At 44.8% G+C, this 17131-nt stretch overlaps 1 protein-coding gene and 1 pseudogene across 1 annotated transcript in view; one reads left to right on the top strand and one right to left on the bottom strand.

Moving 5' to 3' along the window:
* Gsdme (gasdermin E) overlaps positions 1–17131 on the top strand; it is a 45520-nt gene that overhangs the window by 4528 nt on the left and 23861 nt on the right. The window contains exon 2 of the mRNA XM_028790054.1: positions 1114–1306. Within this exon, the coding sequence (XP_028645887.1) occupies positions 1114–1306 (193 nt within the window). The remainder of the gene's footprint in view (positions 1–1113; positions 1307–17131) is intronic.
* On the bottom strand, positions 3501–4307 carry LOC114640962 (annotated as a pseudogene).

Below are 17131 nucleotides of genomic sequence, written 5' to 3'. Positions count from 1 at the left end.
AAAGAGAGAGAGAGAGAGAGAGAGAGAGAGAGAGAGAGAGGAATTTCCAAGGCTGGTAATTCACACGTGAGCTCAACAGGTATTATTCTTAAGAGTTCACAGCAGAGGGTAGATACAGAAGGCACCCTGGTAGTCCTCACTGCATGTACTCAGCTGGAGAGCAAGGGGATAGCTTGGTAGTAGAACATTTGACTGTTAGTGAGGAACCAGGCAATTCCCAGACGACTTGATTGACATTGGAACACCAGGTGGTACTACTGCGTTCCTTAGAGTCTGGAAAATCAGGTGGAAAGTGGGAGAGTCTGGGGGTTTGTGTGCTTTGGGAGGGGGCTGAGGGGGATGGGCATATCTGCTGATGCCTGGCTAGGGGACAGACATAATATAAGTATTATATTTGCTTGGTGATGTTAAGGAGGACCAGAGAATTGTTCTTCATGACTGGTGGTGGGAAGGATGTTCAAGGACTGTCCAAGAGGACCTTCCATGTTAAGTTTCACCCCCTGGGTTTTGTAGCAGCAGTGTGGGCTCAGGTGTCACCGTCATCTCTATAAGTTTTCTTCTAGCCTTCACCTCAGATGGCAGCCATCTTGGTTACTTTTGATCCTTGCAGCAGTAAAATACCTGCTCAAAACAACTTAAGTTGGGGTTAATTTGGCTCACACTTTGAGGACACAGTTCAGGGAAGGAGAGGCCTAAAAGAGGGAGCTGGTCACATCGTGGCCCTGTCAGCTCACCATGTCCTGTTCTGGGGCAGCAACTCACATAATGGTGACTCTCAATTTGTGGCTTTCCTATCCCACTTAATCCAATCTAGAAACTCCCTCCTAGGCATATCCTATCTCCTGGGTGATTCTAGACACTTTCAGAGTGACAGTCATTATTAACCATAACAGTGGCTAAAGAGAGGCTAGGCACCCCTAGATTCTGGCCAGTTCAGGATTGGACTCTGTCAGCATATAGGTGTACAGACTGCAATTTACTAACCTCAGCTGTCCATTTTCCAATCGGATGTTGGTATGGGTTTCCCAAGAGGATTCTGAGCAGCTGGGCCACCCATGACCCTGAGGTAGCCCATCTGTCTGTCTTTAGAGTCATCTATTGTTTTCTTTCCAGTGGTTGTGGAGTCGGACTTTGTGAAATATGAAAGCAAGAGTGAGAACCATAAGAGTGGAGCTATCGGCACGGTCGTGGGGAAGGTCAAGTTGAATGTTGGTGGCAAAGGCCTGGTGGAGAGTCACTCTTCATTTGGAACCCTGAGGAAGCAGGAGGTGGACGTGCAGCAGCTCATCCAGGATGCCACTGGGAGGTGAGGGAAACTCTGCTCTGCATGCTGGGGGTAAGGGAAACTTTGTTCTGCTTGCTGGGCCTTTACATGTCTTATGGCTAAAGGTCATTTGATTGGACCTCTGCCAAAAAGCTGGTGTATGTAGACTCTACCAAAAAAAAAAAATGTATTGAATGCCAGTAGTCCCGGATGTCCCACCTCTATTTTCTGCCTAAGCCATAGACCATAGGCTTATAAATTGACTGGGGATATATCCATACAATACATAAAATATTCTTTCTACAGTGGGCAGATTTAGTCCAGGCCAGACAACATTAGACTTCAAAGCTAAGCTCCTGTAACTGCCTTGCTTACTGACTATGAAAAAGCACTACTGTGTATTTGACACTCCCTGGGTCTTCCTGGGACTCCCCCAGGACCTTGCTATTGTGGGTCTCAGTGGTGGTACTGGGTAGGAGGCGCTGACACTCAGTGGTTGATCTTAGTTTCCTTCCTCTGTTGCTCTTTGCAACAGGGGCACTGTCCTCTCCCTGCAATGGATGCTGGGGAGTATGTGGTTTTTTTTCACTCTTGAAATACAGAATTTTATTTAAAAACTGTTTAAAGTAGAAAAAAAACCCTGTCAAGAAAGACCAGGTGGAAAATGGTTTCCCAAATAAAATGGAATTTGGGGGCAACAGAAGTCTGAAAGGCCACAGAGGAGAAACAGCACCGCTGTCATTTGAACAATGGCTAGTTACTTGCTTTCTTTTTTCTTTTTTCTTTTTTTGGCATTGTTAATCACTGAATCTTGATTTCCCTCTGACTTCCACAGAGCATGCACTACATAACAATCTGTCATAAAAACCTGTTTTCTACACACAGTGTAAGACAAGCTACCACCAGAAACAAATCAATACAAATACATCGGGCTGAACAATCTCAGTAGTGGGGAACACATTTTGCAGCGTTCTGCCAAAAAAAAAGGAACTGAACAGGCTGTGGGTAACACAAATGACGGAGAACTAAGCAGTGAAGTATTTTAAATATTAATATTTCAGTCATGGTACTGTATATTCTTTAAAAAACAAAAACATTTTAACATTTAGTAACACACTAAAGACTTTTATCTCCAAAGAGATTAGTGCACTGGCAAAGTACTCAGGTGACAATGGGGAGCTGTGAACAGCAGACAGCGAGCACCCTAGCCTCACAGAGCCTGAGGTGACAATGGCCTTCACTGATCACTCCTTTGCCAGAGGTCCAGCAAGAACTTGCAGCACGATCAACTGCCTGCTGTATTTAGAACACTCAGCAGCAAACTTAAGGAGCCAGAGGAGTTCCCAGAGGTCAAAGGGAGCAGAGAAGAGAACGCGTTAAATGTAAACTTGAAAGACAGTATGCTGGGACTCAATGCCCACTCAAATCCCAGAGATGTGGACAGGTCCCAGAAACAGAATACACAGGAACTTGGGAGACAGTTAGAAAGAATCAGAGGACTGCTTGCTTGATGGACAGCTGAGCTCTGAGCTCTTTGCCTCAGGCGCTGCAGGGCCGAGGCACCCTCTAGTCACCCAAGCAACCATGCTGCTTGTTTTTATAGCAGGGATGCAACTGGTCAATGACACAAAATGGCTTTACAGAACTTTTCAAACTTTACTTCTGGGCCAAAGTCTACATCTGTAAGATTCAAGCAGCCTTAAAAGGCCTACGACAGCAGGTTCCAAAGGGTCTAAAGTCTGGCCCTTCCTTCCCAGACACAATGTTAAACACATAAAATCTCCTGTCATGTTATACTTTATATGTTGAAATATGGAAGCATATTTTAAATACTCTTAAGGCATTTATTTATTAAAACGTTCTCTGCCAGAATTTTATATTAGCTTAGAATTCAATTCAGTGTTTACACTTCTGAGGTTGTCACCTCTTGTGTTGTAAACCCCCTTCTCCATCAGTCAGTGTGACCAGCATCCACATGAAGAGCCCCATGGTTGGCCTCTTGTTCCCCTGGTGAACCAACTAGATATTAATACTGCTCTGCCACAAGGCAAAAGATCCTAACTCAAACTCGTCAGAAAAGCTGAGACTTCTGCAAAGCGCACTTTGAAGAAGAGGTACTTTTTGCTTATGAAAAGAAACCAGTGAATCCTCTAAGATTAATAAAAGGGGGTATTTAACAGTTAAGCACGTGATTTGGAGTGAAGACTTCAGATGTTGCTCTGCTGGTCCAGGCTGCCTAATATTCTTCTTGTTCCTCCTGTGGGCCCCTTCATCAGGTATCACAAAGCCTTCATCTGTGGCATAAAGAATATCTACAATCCTCTGCAGTACAGGGTCATTTTCCCCCTCATTCTCCTGGCAAATCAGTTCAATGTTCCTTAGCTTTCCGAAGTAGAAGTCTCTCTCCTTCTCCAAGTCTTCAACAGTAAGCTTCAATACTTAAACCTGCTGCATCAACTCAGCTGCTTCACCATCTCCATTGCCCACGCCAGGATTCTTCCGCACCGTCCCAGGGCCAGCCTTAGGCGCTGCAGTAGTCCTCTGTGCTTCAATGGGTTTCTGAGGGGCTGCACTACTGGAGCCGAGAGGTTTCTTCGGTTTACTCAAAGCTGGAGCGACAAGAGAAGGAGCCACTGCAGTTTCTTGACCTTGTCTGGCAGCTACAGGATCATACTCTTTTCCATCATAATTTGCATCAAAAAAACTTCTTGAACCATTGAACTAATTCAAAATTGTCCTGAAATTTTCCTTTTACTAATTTATCCACAGGAATTATTTTGTCAACGCCCATCCTCTTGAAGCCTGCTTGTAGTATTTTGAAGTCCTGGATATACTCATGTTCTAGCTTAGCTTGGAATTTCCCTTTCTTCAAGGCAATGGAGCCAGGGAAGAGCATGTCCATAAACTGACAGTATGCAGCTCCTGAACACAACTGTTCTATCTTTGTCAGATTTAACTGCAGAGATTCGTTGATCCAAGCTAGCATGTCACGTCGACTTAGGTTATCACTGGTGACTGACGTCGAGTACACGTTCACCGCCATCTTCGGGTCTCACAGAACTCGCGTCCGCTGTCTGCGCGCCCGGCTCCGGTTCCATCTTCGTCTCCGGAGTATGTGTTTATCAGCAATCAAAATGTAATTGGGCAATGCTAATTTTCTTTGCTAACTCTGGTGACGCTGTCCATGGAGGCCGGAGGACAGGAAGGCTGGACGGGCCCTGGGCCTCTTACTTTTTACCATCTGAAGTCCTCTTTACTCTGTACCCATCCCTTCTTAGCTTCAGAGTGCAGTGTTGTCATTTCTATTTCAGGAACCGAGAGTTAGGCAATGCCCTGCAATCACGTATCCTGTGAGAGGATTTTTAAAGGAAGTCTTCATGATTCAGGTGTTAAAAACTACTGTGAACAGGAAACATGGTGTGGATGGGGGAGGGGGAGGGCTACCTGTGAGAAAAACCTGTAAGTGAGAACAGAGAGAAGAGGACAACCGTAGGACACCTACTCTGTGTCAGGCAAATGGGTATTTATTGCCTCATTCTCTGCACAGTTGACTGCTCTAGTGATGAGGGAATCGAATAGTTTGTTCCCAGAGAGCTCAAGTTGGGCACTGAAGCCCGCATTCAACTTATTTTCTTGGTGCCAAGCCTCCTTTTCTTTCCTCTAAATCTTCCTTGAATTGGTAGCAATAAAAGTGGTCTAGGTGTGACGTGGAGTACCCCGAGGGTGCTGCTGGGTGAAGCATGAGAATGGGCCCTGTCTTCAGCAGGGGTTTAGGAAGAGTCAGGCCTGCTGCCTTGGGTATGCCTGGACAGACTGAGATCACGGGGGAAGACGGTTCACCCATTAACTGCAGGTGTGATGGAGAAGAGATGGTCCTGGGAGTAGTAGCTGAGACATGAGGAGCGTAGTAAGGAATACATGTCAGGACACAGCCAAGGTAGGATGCATAATCAGCATGTGTGGGGCTTCCTTTCTACCCCCAATACTGCAAAACAGAAAAAAAAAAAAGATACAGCACCTAGAACCCCAGGAGGTGCCTTATCACTGAGTCCTCCTAAGTGCTGCTCTTTGCTGAGAGCTAAGGGTGTGCTACCTGGGAAGGAAGGAGAGGTACTTTCCTACTCTCAAGACAGATGCCAATCAAGCTGCCATTCCCGTGACTTCATACTAGGGTAATAAATCCTTATCGTGTGGTTTGCCTGACTGTCTTTGGATTCCTGGAGTCCAAAGACATCATCAGGATTGATAAGGATTGCTGTGGATGCAGCTGTGTCCTTGGACGCATTAAGGAGTGATGCCTCAGTACCGCATGTTCTCGAGCAGCCACCCATTTTTATTTCAGTTGTATAGATAAGGTATCATCTGTATGCAAGTCTTCTAGGCTCTAAAACCCCTAAGTACTAGAGCTGGTATGTAGTTTGTGATTGTCGTTCACTTGCTGAGCTTGCTTGAGGCCCCAGGGTTGATCTAGGCAGCACCAGAAGAAAGAAAGAAAAAAACCCTCCAGGTATTAATTGTGTTGCCTGTTAAATGCACCCAGATCTTAAACTCCATTCTCTCGTTAAAATATACCCATGTATTTAAAAGAGTCATTTGGAATTTGGGGAATCATGCTTACAGGTACTGGGAGCTGATTGCTTTTAAAGAGTCCTGGGTTTAACTTTAAAATTCTTAACAGATACTATCCTAACCTACATGACCTAACCTTCAATTTCTTTAAATTGAGACTAACAAATGTATCGAGAATTTTCATAACAATTCAGATTTGTGTTTTAGCCTTCGTATCTAGTGTTATTCCATAACAACTCTCTATAAAGGTTTTGCAATGTCTTCTGTCATCCACCTGCCACTTCTCACTGTCTCAGCATAACAGCTTCACCTCACACCACCTCCACCGGCAAGCTCAATACTGCCTCAAACCTCCCAGAATCTAGAGAACCTCATTCTTGGTAAATAACTTGGACAGACTTAGTAAGTCATGCCAGCCTCTGGCCTTAGTCTTCTCAGGCTTGACGGTCTTTGGGAACTCCCTCTGAAATGTCTAGATGTGAGTGGAAACACTCCAGATCTTTTCCTTTGAGGTTGAGGCTTGCTTCTAGCTATGGCAGCATAGAGGGTTTTATTTTGTTTATTTGTTTGTTTTATCTTTCATTTATTTGGCTACGTGAGGTTTGAGTTGATAGTTACCATAAAAGCACATCCAACTTTTATTAATTATCTTGTTTCTAGGCAAGTTTTGGTAAAGCTGATTACAGTTATGTAGGTATATACGAAAATCTGTTCTTGATGAAGAACTCTCCATTAATTATATAAATTGATACATTGTGGATGAGGCAATAATAAATCTTCACAATTATTTAGAGTATTTTTAGAATAGTCAGCCTACTACAAATTTTGTACACATTAAAAATAACAGAACCCTGTTCTAGTGTTTGACCTTCCTCGAGGAGATAAGGGACTCTCAGGAGCACTGGTTCAGTGCCGACACTTAGTTGGCTTAGGTGTTTTCTCAAAGTGGTCATGTCTTGCTTTACAAAAAGAATGTGTGTACAAAATTGGAAGAGTTTTTCTTTTCTACTGGGTTCATTACCTTGTGGCTTGGAGAGCATGTGCTAGCCATGAATTTGTTCTGTGCATTTCTCAGCTCGCTCACATTCTTCCTTCATTCTCCTTTTTCTCTGCTTCTCCTTCAGAGTGTGATGAGCTAGGGAAGACTCGGAGGTCTAGGGTGGGTGTGGCCAGCAGAGACACCTTATGCCCGTTTAGTGTTAGCAGCTATTTTTAGACCCATGATTGGGAGATAAACTAGGTTCAGTGTGTGTGTGTGTGTGTGTGTGTGTGTGTGTGTGACAGGGAAAGAGAGGGGGGGAGGGAGGAGAGAGCACTAAAATTTTACTATGTAGTCCAGCTGCCTGTCACCTAAGTTCTCAGGTTAGAGATTCACACCTTCACATCTAGAAGGTTTATTTTTTAAATGAAAAAAATGTGGAAATTATGGAATAATGGAAATTAAGGACTAATGTAATAAATATATGCTACTTATGGATGGGTCTTATGAAACCGAGTACAATCTCAGGAGCCAGTATCGAGTAAGATCTTCTAGAGCCATTGGTCAGACATTTCGACTGTCACCTAGACTGTTGGTTACCCTCTACAACCCTCATTGCTAGGCTCATTGCTAAATGCTTGCCTTATTCCACTTAACATCGTGAAGTGACCTAGTTCTCAACTAACAGCTTCATTGCTTCTTACTAATTCCATTGTAGTAGAAGACACTCAACAAAACATCTTTTCCTCCTTTTCCTTCCCATTCCCCTTCCCTGCTTTCCCCTTCCCTAAGCTCCCTTTCCCTTCCCCTTCACCTTTCCTTCTCCTCCATTTTCCCTTTTCTATACTAGACAAGGTTTCTCTGTGTAGCCTTGACTGTTCTGGAACTTGCTTTGTAGTCCAGGGTGGGTTCAAACCCAGAGATCTCCTCATATTAAAAGCATGTACCATTATGCCCTGCCTAAAACGTTTTTACTCAGAACCAATACCTAAGAGCCATCTTCCTCTGCCTTCATTGCTTTGAACTTCATTAGCAGAATGGACTTTGTGTTTTTGTGAGATTTAGATGAGAACACAAACAGAACCCGAGTAGCTGCTCCTGGCACGTGGCAAGTTCCCTTCACCATGGTGGTGAGTGGGTTCATTTCCTACACAGTAGAGCCTGGTTACCAAGCCTTGGGAGAGCTGAGAAACTGAGATGAGGAGGAGCTGTGCTGCTTAGAAGTCAGGAGAGGTGCTGGCCTCAGAGATGCTGATGTGACATTTCTGACCCACCCTCTTGTATCTCTTGTTTCTCTGGGGGAAAGTGACAGGTAATGAGCTGGTGTCCATAGCAGAGTTGTCTGGGTGGAGTCATGAGCTGGGGTTCAGGTGGCACGTGTGTGCTCACCCCAGCCCTGCCTGTGCTCTCCAGCATCTGGTATGGTGACAGTACTTGACGTTGTATTTCCTGTAATCTTCTCCAATCCCTCCACGGAGCTTCATGGTGAGCATTGTTCAGATGCTTCCACCAAAAGCTGGGATGAGGTGTGGTTCCCTCCTCATCTTCTCTTTTACACCATCTCTTAGCCAGTTTTGTGTGTTCTCGTCATCCCATCTTCCTGACCCTCTCTTTCGCACTCTTGTCTACCCACCTCTGGCCCTTTCCATCTCTGGCTCCTCCTCTTGTCACTAGCCTTGCCAGCTCATATTTCAGCGTGTGCCCCCCTCCCCAGGCTACATTTCCTCTTGGCCACACAGTACAACATTTTCTCTGTAGCACCATTGTTCTTCATGCTCCCCTCAACCCTTGGGCCTGTCACCTGACTTCAGTTCCTCAGGGTCAAACACTAAGTGGTCTTCCATTTGGGTCCTACTAGAGGCTCCTTCACTCTTCTATCCACCTGGCCTTCTCTTCCTGTCATGCCCAGCCAGTTCCTAACTATTCTTCATGTCCTAACCTAGACCCATGTTCCCCCTTAAAAGCTACAACCTCACCCTCCTGTTGGGGTGCTGGGCATGCTGAGAGCTCATCTGCCCTGAGTGCCTCAGTCTCCACATGTTCATCCTGCAGTGCATTTCTTGTTCATGAGGGCTCTGGCAGCATGGTGAGCATTGCTCAGATGAAAGAATAATTGCTTTATCTCCATTTTACATATGAGGACTTGAATTCAGAAATTAATTAGTTCGCTTGGACTCAGGATTTAAGGTCAGACCCACACACTGTATGATTTTTCCAGTCCAGCTGCTATGCCCAGAGCTTGAAAAGGAAGAAAATTCCCAAGGGGCGCTTCAGGCGTTCACCTCTCTGCTCAGCTTCTGCCAGCTTCTCATCGTCTTGGCTTGCTGTTCTGCATCACCTGGTGGCAGTTAATTAATTACACAGCCTAAAAGGTTGAGCATCTGTAATTGCTTAGTCATCTTGCCCTTTCAGTCTCTTTGGGTTGTTCTGTGTGACGAAGATAAGATGCTGTAGATGTATTTGGAGCAGGCGTGGTATGTGTATGGAGGGGCAGTCCAGTCACTTGGAGAAACATGTGCTGTTAGCATCATGCCACAGCTTTAATTCTTGTGATTTACAAGCATGGAGCCACCTTCATCTTCACAACTGCGAGAGAGAGAGAGAGAGAGAGAGAGAGAGACAGAGAGAGAGAGACAGAGAGAGACAGAGAGACAGAGAGAGACAGAGAGACAGAGAGACAGAGAGAGACAGAGAGACAGAGAGACAGAAACAGAGACAGAGACAGAGGTTTTTCACTACAGCCATCCTTTTTTAACTTCAGAGGACATGGTCTAAGGTTTCCAAAGTATGATAAAACAGGATAGCATCGACCCCCTGTTGACTATCTTTCTGTCAGGCACATATGTGTGTACACATGCTCACACATACAGTAAAGCTTGATCTATAATCCAGGCCTAGTAAAAGGTAAACCACTAATAGAAGGATGCACTGTAACCGTGTAACAGTCTGTTAGTAAGCACTGTAATTAAATGTGACTCACTGGAAAGTTATGTGAAAGGCTCTCCTATGTGCTGCACCCATCCTTTGTAGGACGATGCCCTTGATAGCAGCCTGTGTCATCAGAGGAAGTGAGATGAAGAGCTGAGGTCTATCCTTACCATGACCACAACTTTGTAGTTTGATACTGACAAGGTTAGCACTGTCTCTCCCTCACCATTTCCAGGTGCATTTGCCTTACTGTTGGTCTTAGCACATGCTCTTTGTTTTCCTTACCGAGAACTTCCACTTCCCCATCAAAGGAAGCACGTTAAAGCATCTTTTTGGTAGATCGGGATTGTCATCATCACATCAGTCTCCTTGGGAGGTCATTGTTAATTAAAATGGGAGTTACTTGAGCACAACCACTGGGGCATCAAAAGTTGATTTGGTAGCTGAGGTTGTGTCTTGAGTGAGTAGTTTATACATAATGGATACATTATATAAAGAATGGTTCATAGCCCAGCTGTGTCTGCAGGAGGGTCCTCATTCCTCAGAACGGTGACAATTTAGTAGTTTTGGATTGTGGTTGACTTCAGGTAACTGAAACCATGGAAAGCAGTGATGAGATGACTGTATGTTAGAAATGAGCGCTCCAAGTCACAGTAGTTGAAGTTTCTAGAATTTTCCGTCCATTGCTTCAGGTTGTTGTAGCTTGAGTCTAAGTTCATGCATTGAAGGTAGGTTCCCAGACTGTGATGCTACTAGGGATGATGGGAGTTAGGTTTTTGGAAGCATGTCCTCAGGGGCATTTTCGGGGACCTCTGTTCCTCCCTTTCTCACCTAACTTTCTGGCTCCCAGGAGAGGACAGGATTCATCCTCCTCATACTGGTTCCATGTTATACTACACCAGTGATGAGGACAAGCACCCATGGAGTGAAATGGTGGAAGTTCTGGGCCAAAACATTACCCTCAAGTCAGAATGTCCCTTCCTTTCCTTCTGCATGGAAGCTAATCTACTGCAGGTATCTGTCACGGCAGAGAAAGGCTAACTGATGCAAGGGCCTTTCCTTGGTTCCAATGGGGACCATCCGTGTGTCCTCAGTGCCCAGTGGATGACCACTTCAGGAGGAGCCACTGCCAGTATTCTGGGAGCTCTCACAGGGAGCCAAGCAGAAAGAGACGTTGTTAAGGAGTAGATATGCACTAAGCTGTACATAGTCCAGCTCAGGAGGGAAAGGGAAGATGAGGGCAGAGTTTCAGATTGGGCAATGCTGGGTTGTGCTGAGATCTTATTCTATCCCAGTGACCTGTGTCCCTTGGATCCTTGACCTGTGAGTCCTCTGCTTTGTACCTCTCTGTGAAATAAGGATGACAATAACTTCATTAACAGTTAGGTTGTCTTGTTGCACAGAATATTTCTTACCCCATGTAAGGAATCATCCTGAGGAAGGAGTTCTGGTTAGCAGAGTGGTTAGCTCAGCATTTGTGTGGACACTGGTGACATTCCCACCTAATGTTGCCTCAACAGCCTGAGTTTTCTCAGTTGTAAATGTTAGTCTATGTTACAGACAAGAAGGTCCAGGCATAGACAAGTGACCTGTTACTTGTGACTCTTTTTAAGAGGGAGAAAAATCTCCTAAATATAGTGTTTCCTGGGTTTTAATGACCAGAATTGTTCCCCAGGCCTTAAGAAAAATATAATGACTAAAATTAATGAGAGACAAGTCAAAGTTCACAGCAGGAGCAGACTTAAGACTTCCTCTCTGCACCCCACAGCTCTTCAGCACCTGTACAAAACAGGGGTGTCCTAAGGGTGTGAGGGGTCCTAGTTTGCCATGTGCAGAACACAACACGGTGCCTTGGGAACAGACACCTAGGACCTCCTCCCTCCTCTGGCTATCCTGGAGCTCATAGACCTTAGGAGATAGAAAGAAGAGGGGTAGGCAGGCAGATGAGAGGCAGCAGCAGGGCATTCTGGGACTATAGGAGGCAGTGTCTGAAATAAAAACTTGGCCATGCTGGTACTGTGAAGCGGTCGGTTTTCAAAAGATCAGCAGGTTTCCCCCTTGTGAAGTGTCAGGAGGCAGCCCCAGGGAGCTTAGACATGATATGCATGGAGTTAACTTTCCTACGTGGCGTGTACCCACACATTTGCCTCCCTTTAACTGTAGCTGTAGCTAAGAAATCAAAGCCCCTCGGGAGGAACGCCCCAACTACCATATCTTTAGCCATCAATATGAATCTATATTTCTGTGAGCCTGAGACTCTTGCAGTAACAGGGTCTTAGTTTTTGTTGAATAACATTTTTCCTTCATCATCTGTGGTTTTTTAATTTAAACTAATTTTGAGAATTTGCTACATGTACACTGTATTCACATAGGTTCTACTCCCCCCAACTCCTCCTAAGACCACTGTAATTATTGTTGTTAATGTACATGCATGTATACATAAACCCAACCCACTGAATCCATTCAGTGTTGCTCGTGTGTATGTATGTTCAAAGCTGACCACTTAGTAGGCTCATTTTAATGTCCTCACCTTATTTCTGGGACAATGTCAAACATTAATTCAGTCCCTTAGCATTTCTGCACAATGAATTTGCCCTGTTGTTTCTTCCTGGTTTTTAGAATTCTGTCAAGTCAGTGGCCTTTAAAACAGTGTCAGGAGATGGGTGCCCTGATGGTATCGCTGCTATTGCTGTCCCAGACAATCGGGGTTCTGTAACCTACCACGGTACACACTGTCTATGAACAGATATCACATTGCATCTGGCTGCTCATGACCGTACCCGTTCATGCCTATGCAGACATTACCAATTGATCTCTGCTGTCTTGCTCCTCACTGTCCCTGCCTACAGTCAGTTTTAGCATCTTTACCCCTGTGCCTAGGCAGTAGTAGATGTTAGATTAAGTAAGGTAGGTTCTCAACCTTACCCAAGGTTTCCTGTATATATGTGCTCAAACGTGTTTGTGTGTGTGTGTGTGTGTGTGTGTGTGTGTGTGTGTGTGTGTGTGCACATGGAGTCTAGATGTCGATGTCAGGAGTCTTCCTCAATCACTTCAATTGATGCTGTTGTTGCTTTCGTTGTACTTTGGCTAAATCTGTAGCACATCAGTTCAGCTAGGTTGACTGGTCAAAGAGCCCAGAAACATGCCTGGGTTCCCCTCCCACCCTGCTCCTACCTCCCCCATTTCTCTGCTCCCCAGGGCAAGGAGGACAGACTCAGGTCCTCATGCTTGTACAACTTGACATTAGCTTTGAAAAGCTTTGCAGTTTAGTGGGTTCCGTTCAGGGAACATGGCAGTGTAATGAAGTGGTGGTTTCCAAAGGGCCTGGTCACTTCAGAATCTTGCTGGGTCCTTCAGCAATTCCTCTCTCCCAGTTGTGGGTGGTGGTTCACTGAACGATTCTGATGCGTGTGTCCAAGGAAGCATGAGCCCACACCTTAACCCTCCCAGACTAAATCCATCTCCAGTGACCTGATGGGAGGTGGCAGCTGGAAAAGAATGTTAGGGACAGCTGGGTTCAATGTGTATTCTGACAGGTGGGCATGCTAGTTCTTAACTTTAAATTCTGTCAACTGGGCCAAAGCACAGTGGTCTAGGAAAACTCCCAGGTATATACCACCCTATTAAAAACAGGAGTTACAGATTGAGACATAGTATTTGTGCATCTTTGTGCAGTATATTGATATTTAGTGCATGTAACATAACATATGATATGCAAACCAGGGTGACACATACAACTGTTTCTTCAAGCATGAAGCATTGTACACTCTCCTAGTCATTTCTAAGTATGTCAATAGATTCCAGTGTTTTAGTAGTCGGTCATGTGCTGAAGAAAGTCAGAAGTAATTCTTCTTAGGGTGTGTCTATATGTGTGTGTGTGTGTCACATGTATGTACACTATGGTGGGTGTTCCTGGATGCCAGGAGAGGTTGTCAGAACTCCTGAAGCTTGAATTGTAGGAAGCTGTGAGGGCCCAACATGGATGCTGGGAACAAAATTCAAATCCTCCACAAGGGCAGTACGCTGAGCCAGCTCTTCAGCCCTTGGATTTCTTTCTATCCCTACCCCCCTTCCCAGCCCCCAGTGACTATGACTCTATTCTGTTCTGATGGGGGTGACTTAGATTCACCACAAATGAAAGAGAACATGTACCATTTGTCTTTCTGGGTCGGGCTAATTTTACTTAATGTATTGTCCTCTAGTTAGCATCTATGCTGGTGTAAATGACATGGTTTCATTTTTATAACCAAATACTATTCCATGGCTTCCATTCATGGACAGATCTTAGAGGCTTTAAATCCTCACCTGTTACAAGTGATCTATGTTGGTTCTGCCTCAGTCATCATAAATACTACTGTAATAAGCATGGAGGTACAAGCATCTTCCCTTTCATTGGATAACAGCGTTATCTGTCTTGGATACCAGCGGAGCTGCTGGATGCTATACTAGTTTTATTTTTAGTTTCCCATAATGTCTGTAATAAGTTATAGCCCCTCAGCTGTGCATGAGCCTCTTCTTCATCTCAATAGTATTGGCTACGTTTTGCCTGACAGTGGCCATTTCACTAGGGGTAATAATATCCCACAGAGGCGTCACTTATGTTTCTCCAGATGAGGGAGACTGAGCGTTTCTTCATAGGTTTGTTGACTTTCTCTTTGCTTGGCTCTACAATCCATTTTAAAATTACACTGTTTTTGCAATATTCAGCTTTCTGAGCTCCTATGTATTCTGGATGTGGTTCCTATTGAAAGAATAGCTGGCAGACACTCCTCACTCTATGCTGCTTGTCTCCTCGGCTTTATAGATGCTTCCTAGTCTGACAGCAGGTTTGACTAACAAAGATGCTGTCTTCTTTCTATTGTATATTCTTGGCACCTTTGTTGAAAATCAGATGGCTGTTTGATCACAGATTAATTTCTGTACTCTATGGTCTATTCCATGAGTCTTTGTGCTGGTTTTCAGCAAACACCATATTGTTAGAATACTTTACAGTTAGTGAGTTAGACAGTTAGTTCCTGCATCTGTCTATCCTGGGTCTCATAAGCCAGGCTAGATGTATTATGTAGCTTAGGTAGGCTTCGAACTCACAGTCTTCCTGCCTCAGTTTCCCAAGTGATGGCTTTGCAGGTGTGCACAAACCCCAGTTTTGTAGTGTGTTTTGGATGGAAGTGTTTTTTCTTTAAGATTTGATTATTTGATAACGTTTGACTCACACAAACATTAGGGTTTCCCCCCACCCCCATTTCTGTGAAGAAGGGTCTCACACATGCTGGCTTAGAACTTACTGTGTAGCTCAGGCTGACCTTGAATTTGTGACACTTTTTCTGTCCTGGCTTCCCATGAGTTGAGATTACAGGTATGAGCCATCGCCCTTGGCTGGATGGGACTTCTTTCTTAATTTCTGTGCCAGATTGTTCATTATTGTGGTATAAAAATGGTGTTAGCTTTTGTGTATTGGCTTTTTTGTTTTGTCACTTTACTGGATTTGTTTGTAAGTTCTAACAGTTTGATGTTTTTTTTTTTTGAATTGATATTTTAGTTCAACATACAAAGTGATGGGCTTCATCTGGCAGCTGCTTGGCAGTCCAGTTTATCTCCACATAAAATCTCACCATCTGCACAAGTGCCTGATTTAACTTGTCTTCTCTTCCTCTTGCTCCGTTGTTCCTGCTAAGACTTCAATACCGCATTGGATAGGAGTGTAGCGTGGGCAACTGTGCCTTGCTCCTGATCTCAGAGAAAACGCAGGGAGCTTCTCCCCAGCCAGTGTGACATGACGGTGGGCTTGTCACCTATTGCTTTTACTCTCTTGAGGTGTGCTCCTCTCCCTCTCATCCCTTATTCTCCCCTGTCTCCTTCCCTTTTTCTTTAGCTTTCTTCTGTTTGTCTTACTCCACAGCTGAGGCTGACCTAGAACTCACTATGAGCCCAGGTTGACCTTAACCTTATAGTAATCCTCCCACCTCGGCTTCCTGGGTGCTGGGAGTACAGGCATCTGTTCCCACACTGGCACATTCCCTCAGTCTTATTTAGGTCCTCATTGCTTCTTCATTGCCTCCAGAGCTATACCTCATGGTTTTCTCTCAGAGTGCATTGTTCCCTTTATGTTTGAAAATGATTTCTTTTGACCTCTGTGTGTATGTGTGTGAGCTGGTGTGAGTTCATTTGCATCGTGTGTGTGGGTGCTTGCAGGGGCCAGTGGTGGGTATTGCATTCTCCAGACCTAGAGTTGTGAGCTGGCGTGTGGGTGCTGCTGGGAACTGAACCCAGGTCCTCTGTAGGAGCAGCTAGTGCTCCTCGGTACTGAGCCATCTCTGGAGCCCGTTCTTTCCCAGTTTAATTGTTTATATGAGCTGACTTCATTTCTAGACATCTTCTCAGATATTTATCTCCCTTTCCTTTTATACTTTGCAGAATTTGGCTTTCTGTTTAAGCATCTTTTCATGGACTTTGTCCAGTTCTGGTCCAGTGATAGTGAATGTCCACAGAGACAGCTACACTGCTGGCTTTCCCCATGCACTTGGTCAGTGTTGGTGACATACTTCTTCCTTTAAATCCGTACTGCTGCGCCAATTTGCTGGCCTCAATGGGATCCTAAAGCACCCCAAACTTGATCATCTTTCAGGTGGGTGTGGCTGGAACACTGAACTTCTTTCAACTCTTGGGAAAGTATGCATATTTTCCTGAAAATGTGAGAAGGGACTGGAAACTGCCTTTACCAGCCCTTGCTTCAGTCAGAAGTCATGACTTCATGTTGACCACCTAGTATCCATAAAAGGGGAGACTTAACTGTCCACCATCTACCAAACCAAACACCTGAATCCTTCCTCTCCCTCTCCATTTTCAATATGGTTTCTTTCCTCTCTCTCTCTCTCCCCTTTTCTCACCCTCTCTCTCCCTCTTTGTCCTCCGTCTCTCTATCCATCTTTTTCTGACACACCCACCCACCCACCCACACACACCTGAGCACTCATACATTAAAGCAAATAGACAAGGAAGAAACAGAATTTACATATTCATTTATGTAAATGAATGTTCCCTGAGTCTGTTCTGGCTGCTCAGTGCTGATCCAGCCCTGAGATCAGTAGAACATGGTAGGCGTGGTCCCCAACTCTCTGGAGCTTCTACTCAAGGCTGATGGTGCTGGTAATGAACGAAGAAAAGAAAGAGCCAGAGAAACAGTGGTGTGGAAATGAGCGCTCCATCTTGGCTGCACCACCACTCTCAAAGCATACAGAGCTCAGCTCCCTGAGGTGACAAACATGTCTAAGATAAAGCAGGCAGGGATGAAGTGCCAGGGCTTTGACTGGGCATTTCATGGCTTCTTGAAGGCATAGAGGAAAGGCTTGAAGGTGAGGTTAGTAGAATAGGAGGCAAAGTCATGGTCATGG

This window comes from Grammomys surdaster, unplaced genomic scaffold (assembly GCF_004785775.1).
Source record: "Grammomys surdaster isolate TR1022 unplaced genomic scaffold, NIH_TR_1.0 125861, whole genome shotgun sequence".
Taxonomy (NCBI): Eukaryota; Metazoa; Chordata; class Mammalia; order Rodentia; family Muridae; genus Grammomys; species Grammomys surdaster.
Note: the sequence above shows the minus strand (reverse complement) of the source record. Positions and strands in the feature narration are given on the sequence as shown.